This window comes from Stenella coeruleoalba (genome assembly GCF_951394435.1).
Source record: "Stenella coeruleoalba genome assembly, chromosome: 5".
NCBI classification, from domain to species: domain Eukaryota; kingdom Metazoa; phylum Chordata; class Mammalia; order Artiodactyla; family Delphinidae; genus Stenella; species Stenella coeruleoalba.
In genome coordinates, this window is record NC_137150.1 from 77,409,586 (window position 1) to 77,425,037 (window position 15,452).

Sequence of the window (15,452 nt, forward strand, 5' to 3'; positions counted from 1 at the left end):
CTTAAAAATAAAGTTTATTAATTAAAAAAAAAAAGAACTTGCTGCTGGTTAGTGACTCTCAACTATAATATTTATCATTTCCCCCCAATTCAAAAATGTTATAGGTATAAATATTATTTATCTCATTAACATAAATGCTTATTTTTACTCTCAAAAGCAAAATAAGAAAATGATTAAAAAGTATCAAAGAGATAAGAGAACATGATAAAATGTGTGAGAGATAAGAGGACAATTGTTTCATTAAAACAATTACTTAGCTTCACCTTTACCCTAAACTTTAGCTTAATTTTCAACCAAAATTTAAGGAATATCAGATAGAAAGGCTCAGAGATGTAATTAAAACCAGGACATTTATTATAAATCAAGTTTTGCCATTCACAATTGAAAACAGCAGTGTGGTAAAACAGAACACTGAACCTGAACTTCAGAACACCTGATCTGCCACTTGTTAACAATATGTGGGCAAGTAACCTAACCCCTGAAGTTTGTTTTCTCATCTGTAAAACTTCCTAGGAGTTTTGTTAAGATTAAATGAAAATACATGAAAATGCCGGTACCCATAAAAGGTAAAAAATGTAACATCAACTGAAAATTCTGAATCAGATTAAATTTCTCTTATCATCAAAGTTAAGATACATTTTCCTCAGCCTTAGGAATTTTTATTCCTAATATAAAATAAATTATCACATGTCTTATAAACTTTATACTTATAGCTGAATATTTCTTCAGTCATCACTGTCACTTCCTGATTCACTCAGCTGCAAATCATTTCCTAAAATAAAAAAAGGAAAACTGTAGTAATTGAATATTTAATATTTAATATTTTTGGATAACATAGATGTTTTACAAAATATAACCCCAAGGTGATCCTGTTTAGCCAACATTATGTCTTTAAATTATAGGATAAGCAATCTGATTATTAGTCACATCAGTAGCAACTCAAAGAATTAATATTACCTGTAAAGAAAAAATAAACCACCAATCTTCAGCATAGTTTTAGTATCACTTGGCATCTACTGATATTTTAATCTTCTTTCACATACCAACATCACCCTTCTTTTATACCACTGATTTAATTACATCAGGAAATGAGGAGAAAATGTGGTTCAGAAGATCAGACTATTCTGAAGAGCAAAAAACGTATAATTTTTTACTACAAACTCAGTCAAAGTCATTAAATAGTGTATGTTAAGAGTACCTCATCATTGATTCTTTTGTAATTCATCCATGTTCTTACAGTCAGGGAACTTACATTCCAGTGGGGGAGACAGAAAATAAACAAATATATAATGTAATATTTATCCTAAGTAGGGATAAATATTACACTATTTAGATGGGTCTGGGGAGAGTGGTGAGAGATGCTATTTTAAATAGGGTAGTTAGGAATGCCTCCTCAAGGTGGGACATTAGAACAGAGATCCAAATGTAGAGAGAGAGTAATGAAAATACAGAGGTGGGGGAAAATGTCCAGGCTCAGGTAAAAGCAAATACAAATGCCCCAAGGCAGAAGCATGCTTCTTGTGTTCTCTGACAGCAAGAACACCCCTGTGGCTGGAGTGGAATGAATGAGGAAGAGAATGTAGGGAAATAGGTCAGAAAGATATCCAGAAGACCATGGTGTATAGATCATGGAAAAAACTTTAGATTTTGTTTGAAATGTAATGGGAATTCAATTCACTGGAAAATTTTAAACAGGCAACTGACTTGAACACTATTGTATATCAGTGAATAGACTATAATGGTGTGGAGGAAACATGGAATCAGGGAAAACAGTTATGAGTCTGTGCAGTTTCTCATGTAAGATATAATATCAGCTTTAAGAAAGACAAATACTGTATGACTTCACTTATATGTGGAATCTAAAAAACAAAACAAATGAACATATAAAAAGGAACAGAGTGACAAATACAGGGAACAAACAGGTGTCATAGGGGAGGTGGGTAGGGTGAGGAGAGAAATAGGTGAGGTACAAACTTTCAGTTATAAAATAGTGATAAGTATGAAATGTACATTGTGGGGAGTATAGTCAGTAACTATGTAGTACCTTTGTATGGTGACAGATGGCAACTAGACTATTGTAATTGCTTTGAAATGTACAGAAATATCAAATCACTATGCTGTGTACCAAGAACTAACATAGTGTTGTAGGTCAATTATACTTCAAAAACAAACAAACTCAGAGAAAAAGATCAGATCTGTGGCTACCATGAGTGGGGGGTTGTGGGGAGGGGAAATTAGATAAAAGGCAGTCAAAAGGTACAAACTTCCAGCTATAAGATAAATACTAGGGATGTAATGTATAACATGATAAAAATAATTAACACTGCTGTATGTTATATATGGAAGTTGTTAAGAGAGTAAATCCTAAGAGTTCTTGTTTCAGGGAAAAATTTTTTTCCTATTTCTTTAATGTTTTATGTATATGAGATGATGGACAGTCGCTAAATCTATAGTGGTAATCATTTCAGGATGTATGTAGTTAAACAGTTGTACACTTTAAGATTACACAGTGCTGTATGTTAATTATATCTCAATAAAACTGGGGAAAAAAGAAGTAATACTGGCTTAGACTCAGGTGGTTCAGGTGAAGGTGGTGCTAAGTGGTCAGATTTATAATTTGCTTTGAAGATGGAGCTTACAGGACTATCAACAGTACTGGACTTAGTACATGAGAGAAAGAGAAAAGTGAAGGATGACCCCCAAGATTTCTGGTCTAAACAACTGGATAAATGGTGGTATCATTTACTGAGATGAGAAAAACCAGAGGAACAAGATTGTGTAAAAAAAAATCACAAGTTCAATTTTTAACAAGGTACATTTGAAATACCTAGTAAATATTCAAGTATATATGGTATAGGCAATTGGATATACAAGTCTGAAGCTCAGGGTAGAGGCTACAGCTGCAAAAGATTTGGGAGTCATTGATTACAGGGGGTTTATTTGAAGCTATAGGATTGGATAAATCTTTTGGGTGGTAAATTACAATGGTTAACAAACTCTTGTATTTTTAAACTACTCCACAATCAACAAAAGCTGGCGTATTTTGAAGTTAATATCCAATTTAAGATGAGTACTTTTTAGGCCATATATAAACTGTTGTAAGATACCTCAGTCCACTGCATGAACTCCAGAACTAATTACATCACTTGATAAAGAAACCTGCTAAAGCTTCATTTGTGCATCTGGTTCACATGACCATTTTCTTATTTTCAAGGCTTAAGTTTCTACTTATTATGGCATAAGAATGTTTATCCTGATGTGATGCCTATAAAATGAGTTTCTCAAGTGACACAAACCCAAATGTCCTGAGTTCCGTGTTTCTTAATAGACTTCATACTACGGAGGTTATAAGCACAGCATTACCATGCTGTTGGCTGAAATGTTGTTTTGAAGATATGAGATTAGCCTTTGAATATGAGATGCTTAGTAAAGGAAATATGTTTTCAATCAAAATGGTAATTATGACTTGGAAAAAAGAGTATACCCATAGCAAATGCATTCAGATACCTAAACCAATGTTTCTCAATGAGAGCAATACTGCCCTCTAGGAGATGTTACAGAAATGTACGTGAGGGGTCTCTTGTCCCAGTGATTTGAAGATTGCTAGTGGCATTTAGTGAACAGGGAACTTAGGAATCTTAAATGTCTTGTAATGCAAGGACCAATCATGAACAATAAAGAACCCTTGTACATTCTGTAAAACTTTTGAAAGTCCAGTGGGATACTCATGTACTTGAGAGGTCTGTTTATAATTTTAAGGCCAGAACTAATTGCATTTTTATAAACTAAAAGTATCCTTTTGCACAGACATAAAATTCTCTGAAATTTACAAGGATGCAACTATCATGTAAACTGAAAGACTTTACTTTTCTTCTAAGACCTTTACAAAGATTGTTTAAAATTGTTTCTGAAAACACAGTGATATCTATGTTGCTCATTGGCTTTGGGTCAGCAATACAGCATCTCAAAACTTATCTGTGTACGCAATTCTATGAATATGTATGTATATACCTTTCCAGTCCTTATTTTAACAAGATAAATAAAAAGAAAAAATATTGACATATGAGTTGAATATTGCCTTGCTTCCCTTAATTCCAAATATATTCATTAAAATTAAGTGCAAACATATGGCACTTTGTTATGTTGTCTCACCAGGCCTGAACATTTACAAAGTAGAATATCTATTACTTTACCATAAACTATTTTTATTTTGTCTTAATATTACATTAATTATTTTCAAAGATATATGTGCCTAGATGATATTAAGCTATGAAATTCATTTCAGAATAGTAAAGGGGACTTAAATATATGTTATAAAAGAGGGTGTTGAGTCTGCTAAGGTTGAAAATGGGATGACTGCAGTTAACAATAAAAAAGGGTTTATTTCCTCTTAGGAAACTTAAAGTTTGGATAAAATATATCAAGCAAAGAAATTCACTATTTTTTTGAAAGAAATTCCAAGTGGTTACTACTTGTATAACAAGATTGCTGCTGATTTTTCCATACCATTGTTGCATCCAAAATATTTCTAAATTCTTTTACTACTTCTATAGTTTGTGGATTCCTTTGGATTTTCTATGTAGACAATTACATTGTCTACAAATAAGGATCATTTTATTTCCTGTTTCCGATTCTTATTTTCATTTCTTTTACTTGTTTAACCACATTTTCTAGAACCTTCAGTACAATGTTGAATAGAAATCATGATATTAGTCCTCCTTGTCTTCTTCCTGACTTTAACGGAAATGCTTCTGGAGTCTCTATTAGTATAATGTTGGCAGTAGTTTTGTTCTTCGTGATTAACTTTTATAACGTTAAGGAAATTCCCTTATATTCAATCTTCAGTAAAAGTTTTAAAATTAATAAATACTGACTGTTGTCAAATTCAAATTTGTTGAAATGATCATATGGCTTTATTCCTATAATCTGTTAATGTGGTAAATTATATTGATATAATTCCAGATATTGAACATTTCCTACACTTCTGTGATGAGCTTTACTTGGTCATGATTTAGCTTGCTTGTTTTAAGTACCGTGGTTATTCAATTTGCTAATATCTTATCTGGTAATTTTACATCCATGTTCTTAAGTGAAATTGGTCTATAACGCTTTTTGTCTTGTTCCTGTTCAGTTTTGATATTGAGATTACCCTAGAATTATAAACGAATTGGGTTGCTTCCCGTACTCTTCTATTCTCTGAAACAGTTTGTAGAAGATAAGAATTGTTTGTTCCTTGAAGATCTGCTAAAATTCATCTGTAAAATTATCTTCAATTTTCTAGCATCTTGGGGATATGGAGATAGGATGAAGGAGGAAGAGACGTTAATTGTTAATGGTTTCTTCAGACTTTCTACTTCTTTTTGGGTCAGATTTGGTAAATTATACTTTTTTCCTAGAAAATCATCCATTTTTATGCCAAATATACTGGGATAAAATATTTGTAAAGTTTTCATAATGAAAAAAATAAAAACATACTATAATTTTAACCACTTTTTCATTCCTAATACTGTGTTTTACTCTTTTTTTCTTCATCAGCCCTAGTTACAGGTTGGTCTTCTTATAAGTTTTCAAAGAAATAACTTTTAGTCTTGTTGATCCTCTAATGTTTCTTTGCTATCTATTGTACTAATGTCAATTCTAATCTATAATACTTTCTTTCCCTGTTTTAAGGTCTTATTGTTCCTCTAGTTCCTAAAGGTGAAACTTTCACGCATTTATTTTCAATTTTTTTAAAAAAGAACATTTTGAGGCTACAAATGTCCCTCTATCATTTTGGTTGCACCCCAAAACTGTTGAGATATTTCTGATATTGCTTAATTATAAATATTTTATAATTTCATTGTAATTTCCTTTTGTGTGTGTGTGTGTGTGTGGTATGCGGGCCTCTCACTGTTGTGGCCTCTCCCGTCGTGGAGCACAGGCTCCAGACGCGCAGGCTCAGCGGCCATGGCTCACGGGCCCAGCCACTCCGCGGCATGTGGGATCTTCCTGGACCGGGGCACGAACCCGTGTCCCCTGCATTGGCAGGCGGACTCTCAACCACTGCGCCACCAGGGAAGCTCTGTAATTTCCTTTTAACATGTAAGTCACTAGGTATGTGCTCCAAAGTTTCTAAGCATGTATTTTAAACTATTTTTGTTATTTATTTATATTCTCATTGTTTTATAGCCATGTGATATGTTCAATAAAATATGAATTCTTTTAAATGTGTTATTTCATTTGTCCTAGTAGAAAGTAATTTCCATAAATGGTTTATATTATTAAAAGAATGCCTGCTTCTCATTTTTAGATTGTAAGATTCTACGTATTTACTGTTAGAATGGGCATGTTCAGCCTCCCAAGGCAATAGAAATAAAAACAAAAACAAATTGGAGCGGGGCTTCCCTGGTGGCGCAGTGGTTGAGAGTCCGCCTGCCGATGCAGGGGACACGGGTTAGTGCCCCGGTCCGGGAAGATCCCACATGCCGCAGAGCAGCTGGGCCCGTAAGCCATGGCCACTGAGCCTGCGCGTCCGGAGCCTGTGCTCCACGACGGGAGAGGCCACAACAGTGAGAGGCCCGTGTACTGCAAAAAAAAAAAAAAAAAAAATTGCTGGAGAGGGTATGGAGAAAAGGGAACCCTTCTTCACTGTTGGTGGGAATGTAAGTTGGTATAGCTACTGTGGAAAACAGTATGGAAGTTCCTCAGAAAACTAAAAATATAATTACCATATGATCCAGCAATCCCACTCCTGGGCATATGCCCAGACAAAACTATAATTCAAAAAGATGCATGCACCCTTATGTTCATAGCAGCACTATTCACAATAGCCAAGACATGGAAACAACCTAAATGCCCATCTACAGATGAATGGATAAAGAAGATGTGGTACATATATACATATATACAATGGAATACTACTCAGCCATAGAAAAGAACGAAATAAGGCCATTTGCAGCAACATGGAAGCAACTAGAGATTATCATACTAAGTGAAGTAAGTCAGAAAGAGAAAGACAAATACCATATGATATCACTTATATGTGGAATCTAAAAGATGACACAAATGAACCTATCTATGAAACAGAAACAGAATCAGGTACAGAGAATATACTGGTGGCTGCCAAGGGGGAGGGTGGTAGAAGAGGGTTGGATTGGGAGTTTGGGATTAGCAGATAGAAACTGGTATATATAGAATGGGTAACCAACAAGGTCCTACTGTATGGCACAGGGAACTATATTCAATATCCTGTGATAATGGAAAAGAATATGAAAAAGAATGTATATAAATATAAATAAATATATATATATAACTGAGTCACTTTGCTGTATAGCAGTAATTAACACATTGTAATTCAACTATACTGTAATAAAAATAAATTTTAAAAAAGGTATAAAAAAGAAAAAATAAATATGGACACAGACACACAGAGAAGGAAGACAGAGGCCAAGTTTGGAGCACTGTGTCTACAAGCCAAGGAACACCAAGGATTGCCAGCAACCACCAGAAGCTAGGAGAGTCACAAAACAGACTCTTTTTCAGATCCTGCAGAAGAAATCAACCCTGCTGACACTTTCATTTTAACTCCTGGACTCCAGAACTGTGAGAGAATACATTTCTGTTGTTTTAAATCACCTAGTTTGTGATATTTCTTAGCATCCCGAGAAAAATATCACAGTGTAGTTCCTTCCATTTGTTTGCGCTCTTGCAAAAAATAAACTGCTTCCTATGACCAATTTTAATTTACATAAATGACACTGTGCTGTGGACCAAAAAAAAAAAAGATAGAATTTATTATATTTAAAAAAGGGCATGTTAATTGTGTTGTTCAAAGATTTTATACCTTTACTAAATTCTGTATCCTTGAGTACAGATACATTAAATCTACCATTACAATAGACTTGTCAATTTCCCCTACTTCTGTCAATTTTTTTTATATATACAAATACACATATGTAACTATATTTTTTAATATGTAGTTACATACATTATGAAGGTATATTATTATGGGCATACAAATTCATTACTGTTTATCCTCCTAGTATTTGTCATTATTTGGCCATTCAAGAAATCAGATGCTATAATTTCACCTCTCAAGTTATAAATAATAGCACTAAATACATAAATAACTGGAAGTTCAAAAGACCTTTCCTAGTCCCTAATTAACACATAGTTTTACACTATCATAACCATAACCACAGTTTTACTCTACCACCCATGCTTGGCTCCTCCCTTATTTACTTCTGTTTTTAAGTTAGAGCAAGTTGGTCTTTCCTAGATATTTACTTTACCATTAAAATTAATACAGTGAGATTAGTTTTAAATATACAGAAAGTCCCATTCTCCCCCAGAGAGTATCAACCTGCGTGCCTTTGTTAAAAAGAATTTACTGAGCATCTACTATGTATCAGGAACCGTGTCAGGTGCTAGTATTCAGTGATAAGCAAAATAAGCAAGATCACTGCTCTCCTGGAGCTTATACTTTAGAAGAGAACAAATGAAAGAAATATAAATTTATAAATGATAATTGATATAAAGAAGATATTGCTCTGAAGGTCTATAACAAGGGGGATTTGATCTTTTCAGAAAGGTCAAGAAAGGCTTTCTTGATAAAGTATATATAAAACTACCATCTAAAGGAGAAAAAGTTAACTACATGAAAAGAAAGAACTATTTCTAACTGAATTGACAGTATGGGTAGAGTCCCTGAGGTAGGCAAAAGTATTTGAGTATGGTGACAAAAAGAAGGAAAATGTTGCTAGAACAGAGAGGGCAAGACTCTTATGTTAAAATGTTTTGTCTCTATCCTAAAAGAAATTATAAGCTATTGTAAAGTTTAAAGTAGGAGAGACAAATAATACTTGAATTATGAAAAGATCAATATGGCCGCAATGTACTTAGTAGATCAAAAATGGGTTTGAGTAGATAAGTGGTGAACCAGTTAGGAAGTCATTGCATTATTAAAGCAAGAAATAATGGTAAGTTTAACTAGAGTGACAGTGGTGGAGATGCAGAAAAGTAGATGAATTTGAGATTAAGGAGGTAATATAAACAGGACTTGGTGAAGGTGAAGGATTGACTATACTGTAAAGAGGGAGAGAAACTCAACCCTAGAATACAATCACTTCTGGTTTGCATAATTAGATGATTCCTGCCTTTCACTAGGAAGAAACATAGTGAAAGATTATAAATTGGTTTTGGACAAGGTGAATTTGAAATGCCTTTTAATATGAGATGTGTTGGACTTATGTGTCTAGAGCTCAGAGGTGTGGGTCAGAGATGCAAATTTACAAGTTATCTATATATAAGTATTGACTGCCACAGAAATATGGAGATTATCTGTGGAAAGAATATAGAATAAAACAAAAAAAGGACCTAGAATTAAGCCTTGCAGAACCCCAGCTCTAATGACTAAGTAAAAGATTATAAACTAGCAAAGAAGAGTCAGAAAAGTATCTACAAAGGTAGGAGAAAAGCCAATAGGACGTTATGTTACAGAGTCAAAAGGAAATGAATAATTCAATAAGAAGGTAATGGTTGAGATGGCAGAGAGCAGAAGCAAGAAGAACTACAATTCTGCAGCCTGTGGAACGAAAAACACATTCACAGAAAGATAGACAAAATGAAAACGAAGAGGACTATGTACCAGATAAAGGAACAAGATAAAACCCCAGAAAAACAACTAAATGAAATGGAGATCGGCAACCTTCCAGAAAAAGAATTCAGAATAATGATACTGAAGATGATCCAGGACCTTGGAAAAAGAATGGAGGCAAAGATCAAGAAGATGCAAGAAATGTTTAACAAAGACCTAGAAGAATTAAAGAACAAGCACCTAGAAAAATTAAAGAACAAATAAACAGAGATGAACAATACTATAACTGAAATGAAAAATCCACTAGAAGGAATCAATAGCAGAATAACTGAGGCAGAAGAATGGATAGGTGACCTGGAAGACAAAATGGTGGAATTCACAGCTGTGGAACAAAATAAAGAAAAAATAATGAAAAGAAATGAAGACAGCCTAAGAGACTTCTGGGACAACATTAAATGCAACAACATTCACATTATAGGGGTCCCAGAAGGAGATAAGAGAGAGAAGGAACTCGAGAAAATATCTGAAGAGATTATAGTTGAAAAATTCCCTAACATGGGAAAGGAAATAGCAACCCAAGTCCAGGAAGTGCAGAGAGTCCCAGGCAGGATAAATCCAAGGAGAAACACACCGAGACACAGAGTAATAAAAATGACAAAAATTAAAGACAAAGAAAAATTATTGAAAACAACAAGGAAAAAACTACAATAACATACAAGGGAACTCCCATAAGGTTAACAAGTGACTTCTCAGAAACTCTACTAGCAGAGTAGAAGAAACTCTACTAGCTAGAAGGGAGTGGCATGATATATTTAAAGTGATGAAAGGAAAGAACCTACAACCAAGATTACTTTACCAGGCAAGGATCTCATTCAGATTCAACACAGAAATCAAAAGGTTTACAGACAAGCAAACACTAACAGAATTCAGCACCACCAAACCAGCTCTACAACAAATGCTAAAGGAACTTTTCTAAGTGGGAAACACAAGAAAAGGATGTACAAAAACAAGCCCATAACCATGAAGAAAATGGTAATGGGAACATACATATCAATAATTACCTTAAACGTGAATGGATTAAATGCTCCAACCAAAAGACACAGGCTTGCTGAATGGATACGAAAACAAGACCTGTATATATACCGTCTACAAGAGACACACTTCAGACCTAGGGACACATACAGACTGAAAGTGAGGGAATGGAAAAAGATATTCCATGCAAATGGAAATCAAAAGAAAGGTGTAGTAGCAATACTCATATCAGATAAAATAGACTTTAAAATAAACAATGTTACAAGAGACAAGGAAGGACACTACATAATGATCAAGGGATTAATCCAAGAAGAAGATATAACAATTATAAATATATATACACCCAACATAGGAGCACCTCAATACATATGGCAACTGCTAACGGCTATAAAAGAGGAAATCGACAATAACACAATAATAGTGGGGACTTTAACACCTCACTTACACCAATGGATAGATCCTCCAGACAGAAAATTAATAAGGAAACACAAGCTTTATGACACAATAGACCAGATAGATTTAATTGATATTTATAGGACATTCCATCCAAAACCAGCAGATTACACTTTCTTCTCAAGTGCACATGGAACATTCTCCAGGATAGATCACATCTTGGGTCAAAAGTCAAGCCTCAGTAAATTTAAGAAAATTGAAATCATAACAAAGCACCTTTTCTGACCACAATGCTATGAGATTAGAAATCAATCACAGGGAAAAAAAAGTAAAAAACACAAACTCATGGAGGCTAAACAATACGTTACTAAATAATCAACAGATCACTGAAGAAATCAAAGAGGAGGGCTTCCCTGGTGGCGCAATGGTTGAGAGTCCGCCTGCCGATGAGGGGGACGCGGGTTCGTGCCCCGGTACTGGAGGATCCCGCATGCCGTGGGGCGGCTGGGCCCGTGGGCCATGGCCACTGGGCCTGCGCCTCCAGAGCCTGTGCTCCGCGGCGGAGGAGGCCACAGCAGTGAAAGGCCTGCATCCCGCAAAAAAAAAAAAAAAAAAAATCAAAGAGGAAATCAAAACATATCTAGAGACAAATAACAACGAAAACACGATGATCCAAAACCTATGGGATGCAGCAAAAGCAGTTCTAAGAGGGAAGTTTATAGCAATACAATCCTACCTCAAGAAACAAGAAAAACCTCAAATAAACAAGCTAACTTTACACTTAAAGGAACTAGAGAAAGAAGAACAAACAAAACCCAAAGTTAGTAGAAGGAAAGAAATCATAAAGATCAGAGCAGAAATAAATGAAATAGAAACAAAGAAAACAATAGCAAAGATCAATGAAACTAAAAGCTGGTTTTTGAAAAGATAAACAAAACTGATAAACCTTTAGCCAGACTCATCAAGAAAAAGAGGGAGAGGACTCAAATCAATATAATTAGAAATGAAAAAGGAGAAGTTACAATGGACACCACAGAAATACAAAGCATCATAAGAGACTACAAGCAACTCTATGCCAATAAAATGGACAACTTGGAAGAAATGGACAAATTCCTAGAAAGGTATAACCTTCCTAGACTGAACTAGGAAGAAACGGAAACTATGAACAGACCAATCACAAGTAATGAAATTGAAACTGTGATTAAAAATCTTCCAACAGACGAAAGTCCAGGACCAGATGGCTTCACAGGTGAATTCTATCAAACATTTAGAGAAGAGCTAACACCCATCCTTCTCAAACTTCCAAAAAAATTGCAGAGGAAGGAACACTCCCAAATTCATTCTACGAGGCCACCATCACCCTGACACCAAAAACAGGCAAAGATACTACAAAAAAAGAAAATTACAGACCAATATCACTGATGAATATAGACGCAATAATCCTCAACAAAATACTAGCAAACAGAATCCAACAACACATTAAAAGGATCATACACCATGATCAAGTGTGGTTTATCCCAGGGATGCAAGGATTCTTCAATATATGCAAATCAGTCAATGTGATACACCATATTAACAAATTGAATAATAAAAACCATATGATCATCTCAATAGATGCAGAAAAAGCTTTCCACAAAATTCAACACCCATTTATGATAAAAACTCTCCAGAAAGTGGGCATAGAAGGAAGGTACCTCAACATAATAAAGGCCACAGACAACAAACCCACAGCAAACATCATTCTCAATGGTGAAAAAACTGAAAGCATTTCCTCTCAGATCAGGAACAAGACAAGGATGTTCACTCTCACCACTATTATTCAACATAGTTTTGGAAGTCCTACCCACTGCAATCAGAGAAGAAAAAGAAATAAAAGGAACACAAATTGGAAAAGAAGAAGTAAAACTGTCACTGTTTGCAGATGACATGATACTATACATAGAGAATCTTAAAGATGCCACCAGAAAACTACTAGAACTAATCAATGAATTTGGTAAAGTTGCAGGATACAAAATTAATGCACAGAAATCTCTGGCATTCCTATACACTAATGATGAAAAATCTGAAAGAGAAATTAAGGAAACACTCCCATTTACCACTGCATCAAAAAGAATAAAATACCTAGGAATAAACCTACCTAAGGGGGTAAAAGACCTGTACGCAGAAAACTATAAGACACTGATGAAAGCAATCAAAGATGACACAAGCAGATGGAGAGATATACCATATTCTTGGATTAGAAGAATCAATATTATGAAAATGACTATACTACCCAAAGCAATCTACAGATTCAGTGCAATCCCTATCAAATTACCACTGGCATTCTTTACAGAACTAGAACAAAAAATCTTAAAATCTGTATGGAGACACAAAAGACCCCGAATAGCCAAAGCAGTCTTGAGGGAAAAAAACAGAGCTGGAGGAATCAGACTCCCTGCCTTCAGACTATACTACAAAGCTACAGTAATCAAGACAATATGGTACTGGCACAAAAACAGGAATACAGATCAATGGAACAGGATAGAAAGCCCAGAGATAAACCCATGCACCTATGGGCAACTAATCTATGACAAAGGAGGCAAGGATATACAATAGAGAAAAGACAGTCTCTTCAATAAGTGGTGCTGGGAAAACTGGAAAGCTACATGTAAAAGAATGAAATTAGAACACTCCCTAATACTATACACAAAAATAAACTCAAAATGGATTAAAGACCTAAATGTAACACTGGACACTATAAAACTTAGAGGAAAACACAGGCAGAACACTCTTTGATATAAATCACAGCAAGACCTTTTTTGACCCACCTCCTAGAGTAATGGAAATAAAAAGAAAAATAAACACATGGGACCTAATGAAACTTAAAAGCTTTTGCACAGCAAAGGAAACTATAAACAAAACAAAAAGACAACCCTCAGAATTGGAGAAAATATTTGCAAACGAATCAACAAAGGATTAATCTCCAAAATACATAAACAGCTCATGCAGCTCAATATTAAAAAAACAAACAACCCAATCAAAAAAATGTGCAGAAGACCTAAATAGACATTTCTCCAAAGAAGAAATACAGATGGCCAAGAGGCACATGAAAAGCTGCTCAACATCACTAACTATCAGAGAAATGCAAATCAAAACTACAATGAGATATCACCTCACACCGGTTAGAATGGGCATCATCAGAAAATCTACAAACAGCAAATGCTGGAGAGGGTGTGGAGAAAAGGGAACTCTCTTGCACTGTTGGTGGGAATGTAAATTGATACAGCCACTATGGAGAACAGTATGGAGGTTCCTTAAAAAACTAAAAATAGAATAACCATATGATCCAGCAATCCCACTACTGGGCATACACCCAGAGAAAACCATAATTCAAAAAGACATATGTACCCCAATGTTCATTGCAGCACTATTTACAATAGCCAGGTCATGGAAGCAACCTAAATGTCCACTGACAGATGAATGTATAAAGAAGATGTGGTACATATATACAATAGAATATTACTCAGCCATAAAAAGGAATGAAATTGGGTCATTTGTAGAGACGTGGATGGAACTAGAGATTGTCATACAGAGTGCAGTAAGTCAGAAAGAGAAAAACAAATATCGTACATTAATGCATATATGTAGAATCTAGAAAAATGGTACAGATGAACCGGTTTGCAAGGCAGAAATAGACACAGATTTAGAGAACAAACATATGGACACCAAGGGGAGGAAGTGGGGCGGGGTGGTGCTGGTGCGATGAATTGGGAGATTGGGATTGACATATATACAGATATGTAAAAAACAGATAACTAATAAGAACCTACTGTATAAAAATTAAATTAAAAAAAAGAAGGTAATGGGTAATACTGTCAAATAAATAAAAAAGAAGTCTTTCTCTGTATGCAAATTTTAGACCATAATCGGTATGGCTCCACTGTAAATTCTTACTTTTCCAATTACGCATGCTTATGTATACTTACTTAAAGTATTCATCAGGAGGCCATTGCTGTCATGATGTTTATTATGACCAGTCACTACCTCAGGAATCCTGCACTGTGGCATGGTAGACATGGTAGGATGTTCCGAGACATAATTCCCTGGATCAGAGGGAGAGGATCTGCACTCTTCATCTTCTGAATCACTAGAACTATCCTTACTGCTTGAAGATGATGAACTTTTGGAATCTGATGAACTATCACAACTACTCATCTGGTCCATTAGACTAGCTTCTGCCTTCAGTTCTGAAAATAAAACAGAAGTTAATAGCGTAAATAAATATTAACTATAAATATTAAATAAATATATAAAATTTGAATGTATCAGTTTCTAACAAACTTGATGGGGAATAAATAAGACTAAACGTACATTTACAGATTTAAAGCATTTTATTTAAAAAGCTCCTCTACTAGTAGAAAATGAAAAGTAAAATCCCTCTTCTTACCCCTTCTTCAAGTTCCTTTAATCCTAC

General features: G+C 34.8%; 1 protein-coding gene across 3 annotated transcripts in view; it reads right to left on the reverse strand.

Annotated features, from left to right (window-relative positions):
* Window positions 1–229: 229 nt before the first annotated feature.
* EAF2 (ELL associated factor 2) overlaps window positions 230–15,452 on the reverse strand; it is a 50,318-nt gene continuing 35,095 nt past the window's right edge. For all 3 annotated transcript variants that reach the window (XM_079922096.1, XM_079922097.1, XM_079922098.1), the window contains 2 exons: window positions 14,965–15,225; window positions 230–772 (listed from right to left, as the gene is read on the reverse strand). In XM_079922096.1, coding sequence (XP_079778222.1) covers window positions 726–772; window positions 14,965–15,225 — 308 coding nt within the window. In that variant the 3' untranslated portion in view covers window positions 230–725. The remainder of the gene's footprint in view (window positions 773–14,964; window positions 15,226–15,452) is intronic.